We start from the raw sequence: 20,363 nt of genomic DNA, 5'->3' as shown, positions 1-20,363 counted from the left end.
GGGGAAATGAGAAAGCTGTTGAAATCCACATTGATGCCCTGGGGTTGAAGTGTTCCGAGGCGGAAGATGAGGCGTTCTTCCTCCAGGCGTCTGGTGGTGAGGGAGCGGCGGTGGAGGAGGCCCAGCACCTCCATATCCTCGGCAGAGTGGGAGGGGGAGTTGAAATTTTGGGCCACGGGGCGGTTTGGTTGATTGGTGTGGGTGTCTCGGAGATGTTCCCTAAAGCGCTCTGCTAGGAGGCGTCCAGTCTCCCCAATGTAGAGGAGACCGCATCGGGAGCAACGGATACAATAGATGATATTAGTGGATGTGCAGGTAAAACTTTGATGGATGTGGAAGGCTCCTTTAGGGCCTTGGATGGAGGTGAGGGAGGATCTATGCCACTCTCTCCCCACCCCCACCCTCCTCTAGCTTATCTCTCCACGCTTCAGGCTCTCTGCCTTTATTCCTGATGAAGGGCTTTTGCCCGAAACGTCGATTTTGCCTGTCCTCGGATGCTGCCTGAATTGCTGTGCTCTTCCAGCACCACTGATCCAGAATATGGTTGACCTTAAAGCCATTCGCCCACGCTATTCTTATATCCCTTGATATCCAGAAACTTATTGATCTCTGTCCTGAACATTCCCAATTGATAAAGCCTTCAAAGCTCCCTGGGGTAGAAAATTCTGAAGATTCAGCACCCCTAAGTTAATAAATTGCTCTCAACTCAGTCCTTGCCTTTTATTCTGACAGTATATGCCCTGGTTCTAGACTTTCCCCACCCTCCCCCTTATCCCAGCAAAGCATGCTCTTTGTATCTGTCTTGTTGAAGCCAGTAAGAATTTTGTTTGCTTGAATGAGATGACACCTTATTCTTCTGGATTATAGAGAACACAAGCCCACTCTTCACAATCTCTCCTCAGAGGACCATCGCACCATCCCAGGGATCAGTATGCGGTTAACCTTTACTCCATGACAAGTACACCCTTCCATTAGCAAGGAGGTCAAGACTGTCCATAACACTCCAGGGACAATTTCATCAAAGGTTCTTGTAAGTCTGTAAGAACTAGGAGCAGAATTAGGCCATTCGGCCCATCAAGTCTGCTCCAACATTCGATCATGGCTGATACGCTCCTCACTCCCATTTTTTTGCCTTCTCCCCATAACCCTTCAACCCATCACCAATTAAAAATCTCTAACTCCTCCTTAAATTTACTCATTGTCCCAGCATCCACCGGACTTTGGGGTAGAGAATTCCACAGATTCACAACCCTTTGGGAGAAGTAGCTTCTCCTCAACTCTGTTGTAAATTTGCTTCCCCTTATCCTAAGACTATGACCTCTCACCCTAGAATGTCCCATAAGAGGCAGCATCCATTCCATATCTATTTTATCCACAACTTTTATCATCTTGAATACCTCAATTTGATCTCCCCTCATTCTTCGAAATTCCAGGGAGTATAGACCTAAACTGGTCAATCTCTCTTCATACTATAAACCCCTCATCTCTGGGATCAATCTAGTGAACCTATTATGAACTGCCTCCAATGCCACTACTCTATCCTCAAATAAGGGGATGAAAACCATGCAAAATACTTCATGTGCGGTCTCACCAATGCCTTGTATCGTTGCAACAATACTTCCTAACCATGATATTCTATTCCTTTAGGTATAAAAGCTAACACTCCGGTCACTTTCTCTAGTATCTGTCATATCTGCATGCTAGCTTTCTGTGACTTATGAGCAAGGACACCCAGATCCCTCTGCACCAGTTTCTCCCCATTTAGGTCACCTTCCCATTTTTCCAACCAAAATGCACCAGCTCACACTTATCCATATTCTGTACAATTACAGCAAGACGTCTTAACTCCTGTACTTGAATCCTCTTGCAATGAAGACCTTGGGATCCCATAGTTACATCTGGAATAGCATTGCTCTATAATCTCCAGGATGATGAAGAGAGATTTGATCTAATTGAAACGTACAAAATTCTGAGAAGACTTAACAAGGGTAGATGTTGACAGGCTGTTTCATTGGAGAGTCAAGTTCTAAAGGCTAAAATCTAAGGATAAGGAGTCAGCTTTTTAGAACCAATATGAGGAGGAATTTTTCTTGCGTCTTTAGAATTGTTCACCCCAGAGAGTTGTGGATGCTCAGTCTTGAATATGCTGGATGCATGACAAATGAAATAAAGGGATATGGGGATCAGGTGGGGAAGTGAAGTCAACGTAGAATTTTAGTTATGACCTGAAGTAATGATGGAAGAGGCTAGAGAGACTGAACGGCCCAGTTCTGTTCCTATTTCTTGTGTTCTTTTACAAACTAGACAACGTTTAACACCAAATCACAAAGTTAGGACAGGTGGTCAGGGCTTTTGCCCGAAATGTCTAGTCTCCTGCTCCTCGGATGCTGCATGACCTGCTGTGCTTTTCCAGCATCACTATAGACGCTGATCTCCAGTATCTGCATCCTCACTTTTGCCCAGGTGGTCAAAAGACTGGCTGAAGACATGAATTTTAAGGAGAAGTGTGAGGTAGAGAGATGGGCTGGGAATTCCAAAGTTTATGACCTAGATAGATTAGATTAGATTATCTACAGTGTAGAAACAGGCCCTTCAGCCCAACAAGTCTACACCAACCCTCCGAAGAGTAAACCACCCAGACCCATTTCCCCTCTTACTAATGTACCTAACACTATGGGTAATTTAGCATGGCCAATTCACCTGACCTGCACATCTTTGGAGTGCGGGAAGAAACCGGAGCACCCGGAGGAAACCCACGCAGACACAGGGAGAATGTGCAAACTCCACACAGGCAGTTGCCTGAGGCTGGAATCGAACCCGGGTCCCTGGTGCTGTGAGGCAGCAGTGCTAACCACTGAGCCACCATGCCACCCCCTGATAGCTGTGGCACAGCCATCAATGGAGGTACCAGGAGATCTGGGATGCAAGAGGGATGAATATCTGCAACATTCAGGTGGAGGGCTCACAAGTTAAGAGGAAACCCCCCCCCCTTAATGGGCGTATGTTCATGAAGTGTGCGAGGAAGCATCACCATGCACTCATTGTTTTCCTTCATCGGGGTCTCTTGTTGGGCTTATCTTTCAGACAGTCAGAGAAACCATCACTGCAGAGCTGGGTTTTGTAACACTTATTTGGAACATAGTACAACCTCACTGAAGAAGGTCATTGTCTTTTTTCTTTATTCATGGGATGTAAGTGTCAATGACTAGGCCAGCATTTATTGCCCATCCCTAATTGCCCAGAAGGCAGTTAAGAGTCAACCACATTGCTGTGGGTCTGGAGTCACATGTAGGCCAGACCAGGTAAGGATGGCAGTTTCCTTTCCTAAAAGACATTTGTGAACCAGATAGATTTTTCTGACAATCAGCAATGGGGTTATGGTCATCATTAGATTCTTAATTCCAGATTTTCTTTTTAATTGAATTCAAAATTTCACCATCTGTCGTGGCAGGATTCAAACCTGGCTCCCAAGAACATTATCTGGGTTTCCAGATTAACAGTCCAGCGATAATACCACTAGGCCATCACCTTCTGGACACTTGCTTTAGAAACCTGTACGTCATTCATCTCTCACTCCCATAGTGTACCCCGGTCTCTTGGTACCTCTGCACAGCAACCAGACCAGGACATACCGAGTGATGTCGATGGAGGAATCAACAATGATGCCCACTGGCATAATTCTAGAGTTATGATCCAGATTTTCTTTTTGGATGGCTCTCCACACAATGCTACCAGGTTCCAGATGTGAAGAAAGATATTATTGTATGGTGTGGACTAGATTGGGTATGCCTTTTATATTGCTTCCTGACTCGAAGTGTAGGTCAGTTGAATATTTTATCTGGCGTTGTTTCTTTATTTTTGTGGCAGTTTGATATAACTTTCTAGGCCACTTCAAAATGAGGTTAAGAGTCAGCCATCTCAAAATGGAACTAGAGTTATATATAGGTACGTACCAGGACACAACAGCAGGTTTCATTCATTAATATCAATTAGTGAACAAGTTGGGATTTATTTGAGTGTGCTGAAGGCTCTGATCATCAGATGAAATGTTATACTGAGATCCTGCTGGACCTCCCAAATGAACATTTAAAAATCCCACGGTATTATTTAAAAGGAATGAGTTTTGACTGGAGTCATACGTGGCACATAGCAAGATGGTTGTGGTTATTGGAGGCCAATAATCTCAGCTCTGGGACATTGCTGCAGGAGCTCTTCAGGGTACTGTCTAAGGCCCAACTACCTTCAGCTGCTTCATCAATGGCCTTCCCTCCATCATAAGGTTAGGGAAGGATGTTCGCGATGATTACACATTCCTTGGCAAGACCTGGGCAACTCTTAGCCTCGAGTTGATAATTTCTGCCACTTGGTGATAGCAGTCAAACCATCACTCTTTGGTATCCAACAACGTTTTTATTGAATCCAGCACCAAATATATCCTGAGAAAACCACTGATGAATCTGTGGAATTCCCTGCCCACCGAAACAGGTGAGGCTACCTTGTTGAATGTTTTTAAGGGAAAAATCGATAGACATTTTAAACAGTAAAGGAATTAAGGGTCATGGTGAGTGGGTGGGTAAATGAAGCAGAGTCCACAAAAAGATCAGCCATGATCTGATTGAATGGTGGCACAGACCAAATGGCCTACTCCTGCTCCTAGTTCTTATGTTGTTATAAACTTTAAATGCACAAGCCACATAAATACTGGGGACGCACAAGCAAGTCAAAGGCTGGAAATTCTGCTGAATGTAACTTGCCTCATCACCACCCAAACTCTGTCCACATTCTACAATGTTAGTTTGTCCAATGTGTGCAGGAGGGTTTCCTGACACAATATGTAGATAGGCCAACAAGAGGTGAGGCCATACTGGATTTGGTTCTGGGTAATGAACCAGGCCAGGTGTTAGAATTGGAGGTAGGTGAGCACTTTGGGGACAGTGACCACAATTCGGTGACTTTTAATCTAGTGATGGAGAGGGATAAGAGTGCACTACAGGGCAAGAGTTATAGCTGGGGGCAGGGAAATTATGATGCGGTGAGGCACGACTTAGGATGCGTGGCTTGGAAAAGTAGGCTTCAAGGCAAGGGCGTAATTGATATGTGGAGCTTGTTAAAGGAGCAACTACTGAGTGTCCTTGATAAGTATGTACCCATCAGGCAGGGAGGAAATGGTCGTGTGAGGGAGTCGTGGTTTAATAAGGAATTGGAATCCCTTGTTAAATGGAAGAGGGCGGCCTATGTAAAGATGAGGCGTGAAGGTTCAATTGGGGCGATTGAGAGTTATAAGGTAGCCAGGAAGGACCTGAAGAGAGAGCTAAGAGCAGCAAGGAGGGGACATGAAAGGTCCTTAGTCGGTAGGATTAGGGAAAACCCTAAGGCTTTCTATAGGTATGTCAGGAATAAAAGAATGACTAGGGTAGGAATAGGTCCAGTCAAGGATAGTAGTGGGAAGTTGCGTGTGGAGGCTGAAGAGATTGGGGAGACACTGAATGAATACTTTTCGTCAATATTCACTCAGGAACAGGACATTGTTGTCAATGTGAGTACTGAGTCACAAATAAGTAGAATGGATGGCCTTGAGGTATGTAGAGAAGAGGTGTTGGAAATCCTGGAAAAGGTGAAAATAGATAAGTCCCCTGGGCCTGATGGCATTTATCCTAGGATTCTCTGGGAAGCAAGGGAGGAGATTGCAGAGCCATTGGCCTTAATTTTTATGTCCTCGTTGTCTACAGGAGAAGTGCCAGAAGATTGGAGGCTAGCAAATGTGGTCCCTTTGTACAAGAAGGGGAGTAGGGATAACCCTAGTAACTATAGGCCGGTGAGTCCCACTTCTGTTGTGGGCAAAGTCTTAGAGAGAATTGTAAGGGATAGGATTTATGCACATCTGGATAGGAATAATGTGATCAAGGATAGTCAGCAAGGTTTTGTGAAGGGCAAGTCGTGCCTCACAAACCTTATTGAATTCTTTGAAAAGGTGACAAAGGAGGTTGATGAGGGGAAAGCGGGAGATGTGGTGTAAATGGATTTTAGTAAGGCGTTTGATAACGTTCCCCATGGTAGGCTACTGCAGAAAATACGGAGATATGGCATTGAGGGTGAGTTGGAGGTTTGGATTAGGAATTGGCTGGATGGAAGAAGACAGAGGGTAGTAGTTGATGGCAAAGTTTCTTCATGGAGTGCCGTCACTAGCGGTGTTCCGCAAGGATCTGTTTTGGGACCATTGCTGTTTGTCATTTTTATAAATGACATGGAAGAGGGGTTAGAAGGTTGGGTGAGCAAGTTTGCGGATGACACAAAAGTCGGAGGAGTTGTTGACAGTGAGGAAGCATGTGGCAGGTTACAGCAGGATATAGAGAAGCTGCAGAGCTGGGCAGAAAGGTGGCAGATGGAATTCAATGTAGCTAAGTGCGAGGTGATTCACTTTGGGAAGAATAACAAAAAGATGGGGTACTGGGCTAATGGTCGGATACTTGGTAGTGTGGATGAGCAGAGGGATCTTGGTGTCCATGTACACAGATCTCTGAAAGTTGCCACCCAGGTAAATAGTGCGGTGAGGAAGGCATATGGCGTACTGGCTTTTATCGGTAGAGGAATTGAGTTCCGGAGTCCTGAGGTCATGATGCAGTTGTATAAAACTCTGGTCCGCCCGCATCTGGAATATTGTGTCCAGTTTTGGTCGCCATACTATAGGAAGGATGTGGAGGCATTGGAAAGGGTGCAGAGGAGATTTACTAGGACGTTGTCAGGTATGGAGGGGAGATCTTATGAGGTAAGGCTGAGGGACTTGAGGCTGTTTTCATTAGAGAGAAGAAGGTTGAGAGGTAGCTTAATGCAGACATACAAGATGATCAGAGGATTGGATAGGGTGGACAGTGATAGCCTTTTTCCTCTGATGGTGATGGCTAGCATGAGGGGACATAGCTTTCAACTGAGGGGTGATAGGTATAGGACAGATATCAGAGGTAGTTTCTTTACTCAGAGAGTAGTAGGGGCATGGAGCACCCTGCTTGCAACAGTAGTAGACTCGTCAACGTTAGGGGCATTTAAATGGTCATTGGATAAACATATGGATGGTAATGGAATAGTGTATGTTTGATGGCCTTCAGATTGGTTTCACAGGTTGGCACAAGAGCATGAAGAGCCTGTACTATGCTGTAATGTTCTATATTCTAAGCAAAAACATACCAGCCTTTCAATATAACTCAAACCCTCTAGTCCCAGCAACATCCTCATCAATCTTTTCTGCACCCTTTCCAATTTAGTAATATCCTTCCTATATCAGGACAGCCAGAACTATACTCAGTATTCTAAAAGTGGTCTCACCAATGTCCTGTACAGCTTCAATGTATTGTCCCAATTCCTCTACTCAATGCTCTGACCATTGAAGAAAAGCATGTCAAACACTTCTCCACCATCCTGTCTAAATGTGACACCACTTTCAAGGTACTATGGATCTGAAACCAACACTCCCAAGGGCCCGACCATTAACGGTGCAAGTTCTGACCTGGTTTGTTTTACCAAAATGCAGCTTCTCACATTTGTCTAAATTAAATCCCATCTGACACTCCTTGGCCCATTGGCCCAGAGTTGAAGATTCCATTGTACTCTCAGATAACCTTCTTCACTGTCAACTACACTGCCAATTCTAGTGTCATGCACAAACTTCCTAACCATTCTTCCTATATTCTCATCCAAATTATTTATGTAAGTGACAAACAACAGTGAATACCACGGGTCACAGGCCTCCAGTCTTAAAAACAAGCATCACCCTTTGTGTAGGTTAGGTGGGCTTGGATCGGCGCAACATCGAGGGCCAAAGAGCATGTACTGTGCTGTATTCTTCTATGTTCTATGTTCTATGTTCTAAGTTAGGATCCACTTGCTTGCATGAGTGTACCTCCAATAACATTCAAAAAGCTAAGCACCATCCAGGACAAAGCAGCTCGCTTGATCAGCGCCCTGACCACCCACACGTACACAATGGCAGTAGTGTGTAACATCTAAACGTTGCACTAGAGGAACTCATTCAAGTGACAGGAGCTTTCAGATCTGCCACCTCAACAACCCAGAAGGGCAGGATCTGCAAATGCATGATAACGCCACTATTTGCAAATTCCCTTCCAAGCCACGCACTGTCCTGACTGGCAACTACATGGTATTGTCAGAGTCAAATCCCTAAAACCGTCCGAGTATGTACCACACCATGTGGATTGCAGGTTTTTAACAATTCCTTAACAGAATTCAGGCATTGCTGAATAGGTCATTATTTATCCTTGGATGCTGCCTGAACTGCTGTGCCCTTCCAGCACCACTAATCCAGAACCATTATTTATTGTCCAGCCCTAATTACCCCTAATAGTGGTGAACTGCCTTCTTGAACCACAGAAGTCCACCTGCTGTAGGTAGCTCCACAATGCGGTGATGGAGGGAGTTCCGAGGTTTTGACCCACTGACACAGAGAACAATGATACATTGCCAAGTCAGGATGACGACAGCTTGGAAGGGAACCTGCAGGAGCTGGTGTCCTTGCTTCTAATGGGAGAGGCTGCAGGTTTGGAAGGTGCTGTCTGAGAATCTTTGGTGAATTCCTGCAGCGCATCTTGTAGATGGTACACACTGCTGCTACTGAGCGTCGGTGGAGGGGGGAGGGGATGTTTGTGGATGTGGTGCCAATCAAGTGGCTGCTTTGTTTGGATGATGTCAAGCTTCATGTGTGTTGTTGGATTTGCACCCATCCAGGCAAGTGGGGAGTATTCCATCACCCTCCTGACTTGTGCCTTGTAGATGGTGAACAGGCTTTGGGAAGTCACTAAGTTACTTGTTGCAGGATTCCTAGCCTCTGACCTGCTTTTGTAGCGGCTGTGTTTATATGGTAAATCCAGTTGAGTTACTGATCAATAGATTAGATTAGATTAGATTAGATTACAGTGTGGAAACAGGCCCTTCGGCCCGTGAGGCAGCGCTAACCACTGTGCCACCGTGCCGCCCCCTGAATGTTGGTAGTGGGGCAATCATTCAGTGATGGCAACACCACTGGACATCGAGGGATGTTGGTCAGGTTCCCTCTCGATGGAACGGTCATTGCCTGGCATTAGTGTGATGTGAATGTCACTTGCCACTTTCCAGACCATGTCTCAGTGCTGTTCCGGTTTTGCTGCATTTGAACATGGACTACTTCAGTATCTGAGGAGTCTCAAATGGTGCTGAACATTGTGCAAACATCGGCGAACATCATCACATTTGACCTTACGTTGTAGGGAGGGTCAAAGGCAACAGCTCACCATCATTTTCTCAACAGCAATGAACTGCCAGAGACACCCACATCCCATGAGTAAATCAAAACAAAAAGAGTGGAAGGAGCAATACGATTCAGATAGCACTTCTGAACCCAGGTTGAATGAAAGTGCACTTTTGTCCCTGTGTCATTTTCTGTTTCTATGAGCAAAACTCTCTGGTCACGTGACTCCTTCCTGACACTCGATTGACCGCCATGGTCTGGTTCTGCAGGCCTGAAGTCGGGTGCCCTGCTTGACCCCTCGGCCACCACCCAGGTTTAGCCCACTCTGGGTGACTGTGTGATCAGCAGCCACCTCCTCTGACCAGCTTGACCCACAAAGTTTAATCAAAATGGAGCCATACAGTACCAAATCTATCTGTTTCTATCGAGAATAAACAAGACCGGGCCATGAATGGGATGGGCAAGGGAAGATCTTCTTTATTTCTGCAATATATTTATTCTGGATTCTTCCAAGTAGTGGTGATTGCCTCTAGTCAAAGTTTCTAATCGCTGATGTGTTCTAACATTCCTGTCTTGCTGCCATTTGCTTCCTACTGCTCTCTTCTCTAGTAGCTCCCCAGGACACCCTGCTGCTGCCGTCGATTCACTGTGTCAGGCCTAGTTTCTCTTGGCCCTCCTATCTCGCTTACCGTTTACTCGCACTGACTTCAGTTGCCCGTCTTCCTCAATTTCCACCCTCTCTTCACCATTCTCCACAATCCTAGGGGGTAAAAATAGACAGGTTATAGTTTTAAAAGAGCGAGAAAATGAAAGGAAAGCATTCTCTGAGCTGGTGAATGGTGGGGGGAGGGGGGGGGAGGTGCTAGATACAGAGTAAAGCTCCCTGTACACCATCCCCATCAAACACTCCCAAGGACAGGGACAGCACGAGGTTAGCTACAGAAAGCTCACTCTACACTGTCCCCATCAAACACTCCCAGGACAGGGACAGCACGAGGTTAGATACAGAGTAAAGCTCCCTGTACACTGTCCCCATCAAACACTCCCAGGGACAGGGACAACACGAGGTTAGATACAGAGTAAAGCTCCCTGTACACAATCCCCATCAAACATTCCCAGGGACAGGGACAACACGGGGTTAGATACAGAAAGCTACCTCTACACTGTCCCCATCAAACACTTCCAGGGACAGGGACAGCATGAGATTAGATACAGAGTAAAACTCCCTCTATACTGTCCCCCATCAAACACTCCCAGGGACAGGGACAGCACGGGGTTAGATACAGAAAGCTCCCTCTACACTGTCCCCATCAAACACTCCCAGGACCGGGACAGCACGGGGTTAGACACAGAGTAAAGCTCCCTCTACACTGTCCCCATCAAACACTTCCAGGGACAGGGACAGCACGAGGTTAGACACAGAGTAAAGCTCCCTCTATACTGTCCCCCATGAAACACTTCCAGGGACAGGGACAGCGACAGCACGAGGTTAGATACAGAGTAAAGCTCCCTGTACACTGTCCCCATCAAACACTCACAGGGACAGGGACAGCACGAGGCTAGATACAGAAAGCTCTCTCTACACTGTCCCCATCAAACAGTTTCAGGGACAGGGATAGCACGAGGTTAGCTACAGAGTAAAGCTTCCTGTACACTGTCTCCATCAAACACTCCCAGGGACAGAGACAGCACGAGGTTAGATACAGCGTAAAGCTCCCTGTACACTGTCCCCCTCAAACAGTCCCAGAGACAGGGACAGCACGAGGCTAGATACAGAAAGCTCCCTCTACACTGTCCCCATCAAACACTTCCAGGGACAGGGACAGCACGAGGTTAGCTACAGAGTAAAGCTCCCTCTACACTGTCCCCATCAAACACTCCCAGGGACAGGGACAGCACGAGGTTAGATACAGAGTAAAGCTCTCTCTACACTGTCCCCCATCAAACACCTCCAGGGACAGGGACAGCACGGGGTTAGATACAGAGTAAAGCTCCCTGTACACTGTCCGCACAAATCACTCCCAGGGACAGGGACAGCACGAGGTTAGTTACAGAGTAAAGCTCCGTCTACACAGTTCCCATGAAACATTCCCAGGACACGGGCAACACGGGGTTAGATTCAGAGTAAAACCCCCTCTACACTGCTCCCATTAAACACTCCCAGATCATGGGGAGCACGGGGTTAGATACAGAGTAAAGCTCCCTCTACTCTCTTAAACTAAAAGACTGGTCACTCTGTGGGAGGAATGGCAAAGATCTTTTCCCCAAGCGGGGGAGTTCAACACTTTAAGGTGAGAGGGGAAAAATTTAAAAAGAACATGGGGGCAACTGTTTGTTTTTAAACCACAGAGTGGTGCGTGTGTGGAATGAATCGCTAGAGAAAGTGGTGGATGCAGGTACAATTACAGCATTTAAAAATACATTGTATAAGTACATGAACAGGAAAGGTTTGGAGCGATATGGGTCAAACGCAGGGAGGTGGGACATGGTCAGCGTGGACCATTCGGACTGAAGGGTCTGTTTGACTCTATGACTATCAGCTACAAACAAAGACATTGAATGCCATCACAAGGAAGGGCGTGCCAAACGTTTTGCCAAGGAGGAAAACTGGCTCTTTGCAATTTCTGAGCGTTATTGTCACCTTTTGATCCTTTATTGTTGTACTACCTCTCATCACAAAACAATTTCCCAGCAGTACGGGCTGAATGGTCACCTCCTCTGTGCCATAAATAACTACAATCATGCACTAATTGAGAATGTGAGCTGGGATTAGACTGACATAATAACACAGATCCTGTTTTCATTTTACCGATGACATGTCACTGTGATAATAATAGGAACACAGAACAGGCCCAATGAGCCTGCTCTGCTATTCAATGAAATCACAACGAACTGCGGCCTAACTCTATACACACAGTGGCTCAGTGGTTAGCACTGCTACCTCTCAGGGACCTGGGTTTGATTCCAGCCTTGGGTGACTGTCTGTGTGGAGTTTGCATGTTCTCCCCAGGTCAGTTTCCTCCAGGTGCTCCGGTTTCCTCTCATAGTGCAAAGGTGTGCAGGTTAGGTGGATTGGCCATGGCTAAATTGCCCCAGTGTCCAGGGATGTGTCGGTAAGATGGGTTAGCTGTGGGAAATGTAGGGTAACAGGGATAGTGGGATGGATGGGATGCTCTTTAGAAGTGCGGTGAGATTCGATGGGCCGAATGGCCTACTTCCACACTGCAGGGAATCTATGACATGCCTTTGTCCCATTTTCCTTAATACCTTTCCTTAACAGTCTATCTCCAATTTAAAATGAACAAATGATCGAGCATCAGCTACTGTTTGTGGAAGAGGGTTTCAAATATCCACCACCCTTTGTGTGTGGAAGTGCTTCCTAACATCTCTCCTGAATGGTCGGGCCCTCATTCTCAGACTATGCTCCTAGTTCTAGAATCTCCAACCAGTGGAAATAGTTTCTCTTCATCTACTCTGTCCCTTCTTGTTAACATCTCGAAGACTTCAATCAGATCACCTCCTACACTTCTAGATCCTAGAAGAGGTGATAGGTACAGTTCTTGTAGCCAAAGGAATTGAGGATATGGAGGGGGAGCGTGGGACTAGGGAATTGAGCTCAATAATCAGCCGTGATCAAAGTGAATGGTGGAGTAGGCCCAAGGGGCTGAATGGTCTACTCCTGCTCTGAGCTTCTATGTTTCTACATTTGAACAGGCCTAACACACATTATCTCTCTTCATAACCTAACACCTGAAGTCCAGGTATCATTCTTATAAATCTACGTTGTACTCCCTCCAAGGGAGTCCAACAATCTATCCTTCCTAAGGTGTGTGCCCAGATCTATTCACAAAGCTCCAAGTGGGGTCTAACCAGGGTTTTGTACAATTTCAGCATCACCTCTGCAGCCTTACACTCCAGTCCTTGAGATATGAAGACCAGCATTCCATTAGCTTTCTTGACTATTTTCTGCATCTGTTCATGACATTTTAAAGATTATGCACCTGATCTCTCAAGATTTATGAGCAACCACTCTACTTAGAGTCATAGAATCCCTACAGTGTGGAAGAAGGTCATTCGGCCCATCGGTTCCATGCCAACCCTCCAAAGATCCAGACCCACACTGCTACCCTATTTGTGTAACCCTGGATTTCCCATGCCTAACCCACCTAGCCTGTACATCCCTGGACACTATGGGGCAATTTAGCATGGCCGATCCACCCTTACTTGCACATCTTTGGGCTGTGGGAGGGACAGGAGCACCTGGAGGAAACTCACATACACACAGGGAGAATGTCTTTGCAGAGTTTGCAAGTCACCCGAAACTAGAATCGAAGCCAGGTCCCTGGCGCTGAGGCAGCTGTGCTGACCACTGAGCCACTGTTCTACCATCGAGAACATAGCTCCACCCCCCACTCTCCTATTTATCTCTCAGCCCCCTTCCACCCCCCCCATTCCTGATGAAGGGCTTATGCCTGAAACGTCAATTCTCCTGCTCCTCGGATGCTGCCTGACCGGCTGTGCTTTTTGAGCGCCACACTTTTCGACTCCGCCTAGAAAGTAACCTGATCTATCCTTTTTCAGTCCAAAATGCATAACATCACACTTGCTTACATAGAACTCCATATGCCTCATAAGCAACACATCCCTGTACCCCTCACCCATAATACATCTCCACTCAGATCCCTATCGGAGCCACTGGCTAACAAATCTCCAGCTAAGACGGCCAACTTGCCATCATTGTGACAATCTGTATTCGTTTCTTGTTACTCACTTCCTGGTGGTGACACGTTTTCCATTAACGAGCTTCGTTGAAGTTGACACTGATCGGAAACTCCCCAGTTCAGTTCCATCGACATTTGCAGAAAATGATGTAAAGTCTGCAAGCAAGGAAAGCGTACATGTTAGAGGTCACATCAGAAATGAAGGTCAAACAACAAACAGATAAAAATTTGAAGGACAGCTCTACAATTAAGTTATGTTAAGAATATAGAATTTAAGAGCAGGAGGGAACCATTTGTCATTTGGCCCTACTACACCATTCAGTAGTTCAAGCCCAATGTGGTCTCAACCCTGTTTTTCTGTCTGATCCTCATAACCTTCGACTCCTCTGTCTATCACAAATCTATCTAACTCAGCTTTGAGTCAATTCAATGTCACAATATCCACCACTTCCTCAAACAGGGAATCCGACAGACTGATGATACTGGGAAGAAAAAAAAATTCTCCTCATCTCAATCTTAAAATTGTAGATTGATCAGGTATTTTGCATCAGTCTTCATTACAGAGGATAGAGAATACAAGGAACGGAATCAGTGATGAGTCAGGAAATGGAAAGGAGAGAGGAACACAGAAAAATTACAGTCACTGGGAAAGTGGTACTGAAGAAATTGTTGGAGCTGTGAGCTAATAAACTTTTTTTTAGATTAGATTCCCTACAGTGTGGAAACACGCCCTTCAGCCCAAAAGTTCACACCAACCCCTCCGAAGAGCAACCCACCCAGACCCATTCCCCCCTGACTAATCCACCTAACACTACGGGCAATTTAGTATGGCCAATTCACCCTAACCTGCACATCTTTGGACTGTGGGAGAAACCCACGCAGACACTGGGAGAATGTGCAAACTCCACACAGACAGGCGGGAATTGAACCCAGGTCCCTGGTGCTGTGAGGCAGCAGTGCTAACCACTGAGCCATCATGCCTTGGAAAGGGTGGACCCTAAGAAATTGTTTCCGTTAGGCGAGGAGACTAGGACCCGTGGGCACAGCCTTAGAATTAGAGGGGGTAAATTCAGAACAGAAATGCAGAGACATTTCTTCAGTCAGAGAGTGGTGGGCCTGTGGAATTCATTGCCGCAGAGTGCAGTGGAGGCCGGGATGCTAAATGGCTTCAAGGCCGAGATTGATAAATTCTTGATGTCACAAGGAATTAAGGGCTACGGGGAGAATGCTGGTAAGTGGAGTTGAAATGCCCATCAGCCATGATTAAATGGCGAGTGGACTCAATGGGCCAAGTAGCCTTACTTCCACTCCTATGTCTTATGGTCTTATGCCGCCCCCTAGGGTCATCCTAGGGTCCTAAACGAAGTGGTCAATGAGACAGTGAATGCATTGGTTTTAATTTTCCAAAATTCTGTGGTTTTGGGATCCCATTTTCAATTAGAGCATAATAAACGGAACTCCTTTACTCAGAAAGGGGCAGAGATAGGAAGCAGGAAGCTACAGGCCATTTAGCTTATCATTTGTTATTGGGGAAATGTTAAAAACTATTATTAAAGTTATTATAGCAGGCCACTTTGATATATTCAGGATAGTGAGGCAGGGTCAACAAGGTTTTGTGAAAGGGAATGTCATGTTTGGTTCATCTACTGGAATACTTTGAGGAGGTGGCCTGTGTTGGGGAACCAGAGAACTCAGATTTCCAGAAGGCATTTGAAAAGGTACCACAACAGTTATTACAGAAAATAAAAGCTTATGGTTTAGAGGGTACTATACTGACATGGATAGAAGATTGGTTGGCTGGGATATGGAATTGAGATATAATAGTGGGTGATGCACACGCAAACGTAGAAGTAAAGCCAAGTCCACCTAGAAGGCAGAGCCTATACAGTCAAGGTAAGACAAAGGCCGCTTGGCAAGGTTAAATGCCAGTTACCTCAATGCAAGGAGTCTTGTGAATAAGGCACATGAGTGGCGGGAACTGATTAACAGATGAGGCTAAAACTTCCTGAACACATGGTTGACAAGGGGCAGGACAAGCAGCTGAATATTCCAGGCTATCGAATCTTCAGGTGAGACAAAGAGGGTTGTAAAGAGGAGATGGTGTCACAATGCTGATCAAGGAATCAATTAATCCAATCAGGAGGGGCGATATCTTAGAACGCTCCTTAATTAAGGTCATATGGGTGGAACGTCAAAACAAATAGGGGCTTTAACATTGTTGGAGTGTACTACAGACCTCATATAGTCAGGAAGAGATGCAGGCTAATTTCAGGTGTTAAAATAACAGGAGAATAATAGTAGGGGATTTCATTAGGTGAGGTTTTCAGTACATATATTATATCTGTATTCATGATTGAGAAGAGTGGTATAGGTATAGAAATGAGGGAAGAGGACGTACTATCCATGATCAAATTACAGATTAAAAAATCACACAACACCAGGTTATAGTCCAACAGGTTTATTTGGAAGCACTAGCTTTCGGAGCGCTGCTCCTTCATCGCCTGGTGTCGTGCTATTTTTACTTTGTCCACCCCAGTACATCACCGGCTCCTCCAGGTGAGAGGCAGGGAGTGGTTTTAGCAGCTTAAAACTGGATAAGTCCCCAGACCCAGGCTACTGCAGGAGGGAAAGGAGGAAATTGCAGGCAACCCAGACTTTAATTTTCAAATCCTCTCGGGACACAGGAGAGGTGCCAATGGACAGCTAATATAGTGCAATTTGTCAGGAAGGATAGTAGGGATAAACCAGAGAAAGACAGGCTTGTCAGTTTAGCACTTATTGGTAAGGGAATTATTGGAAGTAAGAAACCGAGAAATAGAATTAACCCACATTTGGAGTGAACAAGGATTAATCGAGGATAGTCAGCATTGCTTTGTCAGAGGGAGATTATGTCTGACAGGTTTGAGTGGTTTCCTTTTGAGGTGGTGATTAAATACGTGGATGACGGTAGTGCGGTTGATGTAGTCTACATGAACTTTAGTTTGGCTTATAAATCAAATGTAAGACTGGTCAAGGTAAGAGTCCATCGGATCAAGGGAAATTGGATTCAAGATTGGTTTAAAGGCAAAAGGCAGAGTGTGAATGGTTGTTATTGCGACTGGAAGTGGTGTCTCATTGGTGTAGGCCAGCTGGGTTGGCCAGCAACAAGTTGCTGATTGGTCTGTAGAATGGTGACCAATTATCAATGGCAAAGGCTTTCTGCCTGCCAACAATTACATGATTGTCTCCCAGGTAGGTGAACAGCTTGTGGGTGCAAGCAAGATAACCAAGAGCCTTGGACCTCCAGAAAAGGAGATTGTATCCTTTTCTCTGTAATTAAAAAAAAACACATCATGCCTAAAAGCATTTATTTTTCTTCACTAGACGTCTTAAGCTGTTGCCTTTAACAAAAAAAAAGATTTTACAAGTTGTGAACCAATCACTCTGTGCCTCCTGCAAGCCAGGGAAAACATCTGAAGGTAGGAGATCAAGGAGCACAAGTCCAGCAAACCACAGGATCATCCCAGTGAATCCTGTGGACAAGGACCATTAAACTACCTCGCCTGTTCTTCCCTCCACCAGAACACCCACACTTTTTGTATCTGCCTATGTCAATCTTTATGTGAAGGTTGGGGAATATCCATAAGATGTTTAAAGGTTTAACCAGTGGAGTTATATGTTAACAGTTGATAGTTATTTGACTGTAGTTACAATGTGTTTATTTGCAATAAATAGCTATTCTTTTTAAGCACAGAAACTCGGTCTGTGCTTCATGTTAAACTGGGTCTTAAAAGGCAGATAAATTGGAGTATTTTGAAAACTGTGATAAAGTCTTTAACTTTTACAATGACTCTGGGATTGGCAGGCTTGATTTCCAGTATGTTGGTGCAGTGAGGTATAACAGGTTAAGAAGGCATATGGTAGAACTAAACAGAAGAGCAGTAGGGTTATGTCAGATAAAAGCAAGTTACTGCGGATGCTGGAATCTGAAACCAAAAGAGAAAATTCTGGAAAATCTCAGCAAGTCTGGCAGCATCTGTAAGGAGAGAAAAGAGCTGACGTTTCTAACTGACACTTTGTCAAAGCTGTTGGTTATGTCGGAGCCGTATAAGAGTTTATTTAGATTGTAACTGGACTACTCTGGGAGTCACCACGTACTTATGGGAAGTATGGGATTGCATTAGAGAGCGTGCAGAAGAGATATATCAGGGTGTTGACTGGACTGGAGTGATTAAGCTATGGAGAGAGATTAAATAGACTGTGGTTTAAATAGATTTTAATTTACCTTAAAGCAGGAAAGGTTGAGAGGAGACGTAAATGAGGTGTAGAAAATTATGAAATGCATAGACTGGGTTGATAGGAAGAAACCTTTCCCTTTTGTAGAGGACAAAGTCAGAAGTCACATGACACCAGGTTATAGTCTAACAAGTTTATTTGAAATCATAAGCTTTTGAAGTGCTGCTTCTTCGTCAGGTGAAGATAGTAGAGGAGTCAGAACTATACACTGTACAGGCCATTCTGCTATAATGTGCATTTCCTTAATGCAAATTTGCTATTATGTGATTGACAAATTTGGGACACTGTTTCTAAAATGCAAACTTTTGAAGTGTGTATTGGTTTCTAACATGATTCTGGCCACAGTTGTTTAAATGGTACTGCTATTACGTGATTTTCTTGTATCAGGGGGTTGCACAAGAACAGATCTACCGTGTTATAGCCGAACTGACTGTACTACAAACGTGGTTTCACCACAGTCCTGTACAATCGCAACACGGTGTCCCAATTCCTATGCTCAGTGATCTGAGCAATGATGGTAAGCATGCTAAATACCTTCTTAACCACCTTGTCTACCTGTGACACAACTTACAAAGAGCTATGTACCCGCATCACCAGGTCTTTCTTTTCAACAACACTACCCAAGGCCCTACTATTAACTGCGCAGGAGAAAGTGAGGACTGCAGATGATGGACATCAGAGTAGACAGTGTGGTGCTGGAAAAGCACAGCAGGTCAGGCAGCATCCGAGGAGCAGGAGAATTGACGTTTCGGGCATAAACCCTTCATCAGGAATGAGGCTTGTGGGTCTGGGCCGGGAGATAAATGGGAGGGGGGAGTTGGGGGGAAGGTAGCTGGGAAAGTGATAGATAAATCAAGATGAGGGAGAAAGTGATAGGTCAGAGGGGGCAGTGATGGATGGGTCAAAGGGCGGTGCCAAGTTGGAGGCTTGGTTCTGGGATAAAGTAAGAGGAGGGGAAATGAGGAAGCTGTTGAAATCCACATTTATCCCATGTGGTTGCAAGGTCCCAAGGTGGAATATGAGATATTCTTCCTCCAGGTGTCAGTCGTTAGGGTTTGGCGATGGGGGAGGCCCAGTACCTGCATGTCCTTGACAGAGTGGGATGGGAAATTGAAGTGTTCAGCCACGGGAAGGTGCGGTTGGTGGATGCAGGTGTCCCAGAGATGTTCTCTGAAATGATCCACAAGAAGACGTCCTGTCTCCCTGACGTAGAAGAGACCATACCGGGTGAAATGGATGCAGTAGCCGACATGAGAAGAGTTTCAGGTGACTTTCTGATGGATGTGGAAGGATCTCTTGGGGCCTTGGACAGAGGTGAGGGGACTGGTATGGGCTCAAGTTATGCATTTTCTGCAGTGGCAGGGAAACAGATTCCCTTCACCAGCGCCCGCACTGATACACGACATCAGCGCCCATAGTGATTCCCTACACCAGCGCCCACAGTGATTCCCTACACCAGCGCCCATAGTGATTCCCTACACCAGCGCCCACATTGTGATTAGATTAGATTAGATTACTTATAGTGTGGAAACAGGCCCTTCGGCCCAACAAGTCCACACCGACCCGACACCAGTGCCCACAGTGATTCCCTACACCAGTGCCCACACTGATTCCCTACACCAGTGCCCACAGTGATTCCCTACACCAGCACCCACACTGATCCCCTATACCAGTGCCCACAGTGATTCCCTACACCAGCACCCACACTGATTCCCTACACCAGTGCCCACAGTGATTCCCTACACCAGTGCCCACACTGATTCCCTACACCAGTGCCCACACTGATCCCCTACACCAGCAACCACACTGATTCCCTACACCAGTGCCCACAGTGATTCCCTACACCAGTGCCCACAGTGATTCCCTACACCAGCACCCACACTGATCCCCTACACCAGCGCCCACTGTGATTCCCTACACCAGCGCCCACACTGATCCCCTACACCAGCGCCCACTGTGATCCCCTACACCAGCGCCCACACTGATCCCCTACACCAGCGCCCACTGTGATTCACTACACCAGCGCCCACACTGATCCCCTACACCAGCGCCCACTGTGATTCACTACACCAGCACCCACACTGATCCCCTACACCAGCGCCCACAGTGATCCCCTACACCAGCGCCCACAG

The 20,363-nt window shown here is 45.9% G+C and overlaps 1 protein-coding gene across 5 annotated transcripts in view; it reads right to left on the bottom strand.

Annotated features, from left to right (window-relative positions):
• Positions 1 to 20,363, bottom strand: part of dnajb2 (DnaJ heat shock protein family (Hsp40) member B2) — a 76,278-nt gene that overhangs the window by 13,655 nt on the left and 42,260 nt on the right. For all 5 annotated transcript variants that reach the window (XM_043694299.1, XM_043694300.1, XM_043694301.1 and 2 more), the window contains exons 7-8: positions 14,007 to 14,112; positions 9,925 to 9,995 (exon numbers count right to left, since the gene is read on the bottom strand). In XM_043694299.1, coding sequence (XP_043550234.1) covers positions 9,925 to 9,995; positions 14,007 to 14,112 — 177 coding nt within the window. The remainder of the gene's footprint in view (positions 1 to 9,924; positions 9,996 to 14,006; positions 14,113 to 20,363) is intronic.

This window comes from Chiloscyllium plagiosum, chromosome 7 (genome assembly GCF_004010195.1).
Source record: "Chiloscyllium plagiosum isolate BGI_BamShark_2017 chromosome 7, ASM401019v2, whole genome shotgun sequence".
Taxonomy (NCBI): domain Eukaryota; kingdom Metazoa; phylum Chordata; class Chondrichthyes; order Orectolobiformes; family Hemiscylliidae; genus Chiloscyllium; species Chiloscyllium plagiosum.
Note: the sequence above shows the minus strand (reverse complement) of the source record. Positions and strands in the feature narration are given on the sequence as shown.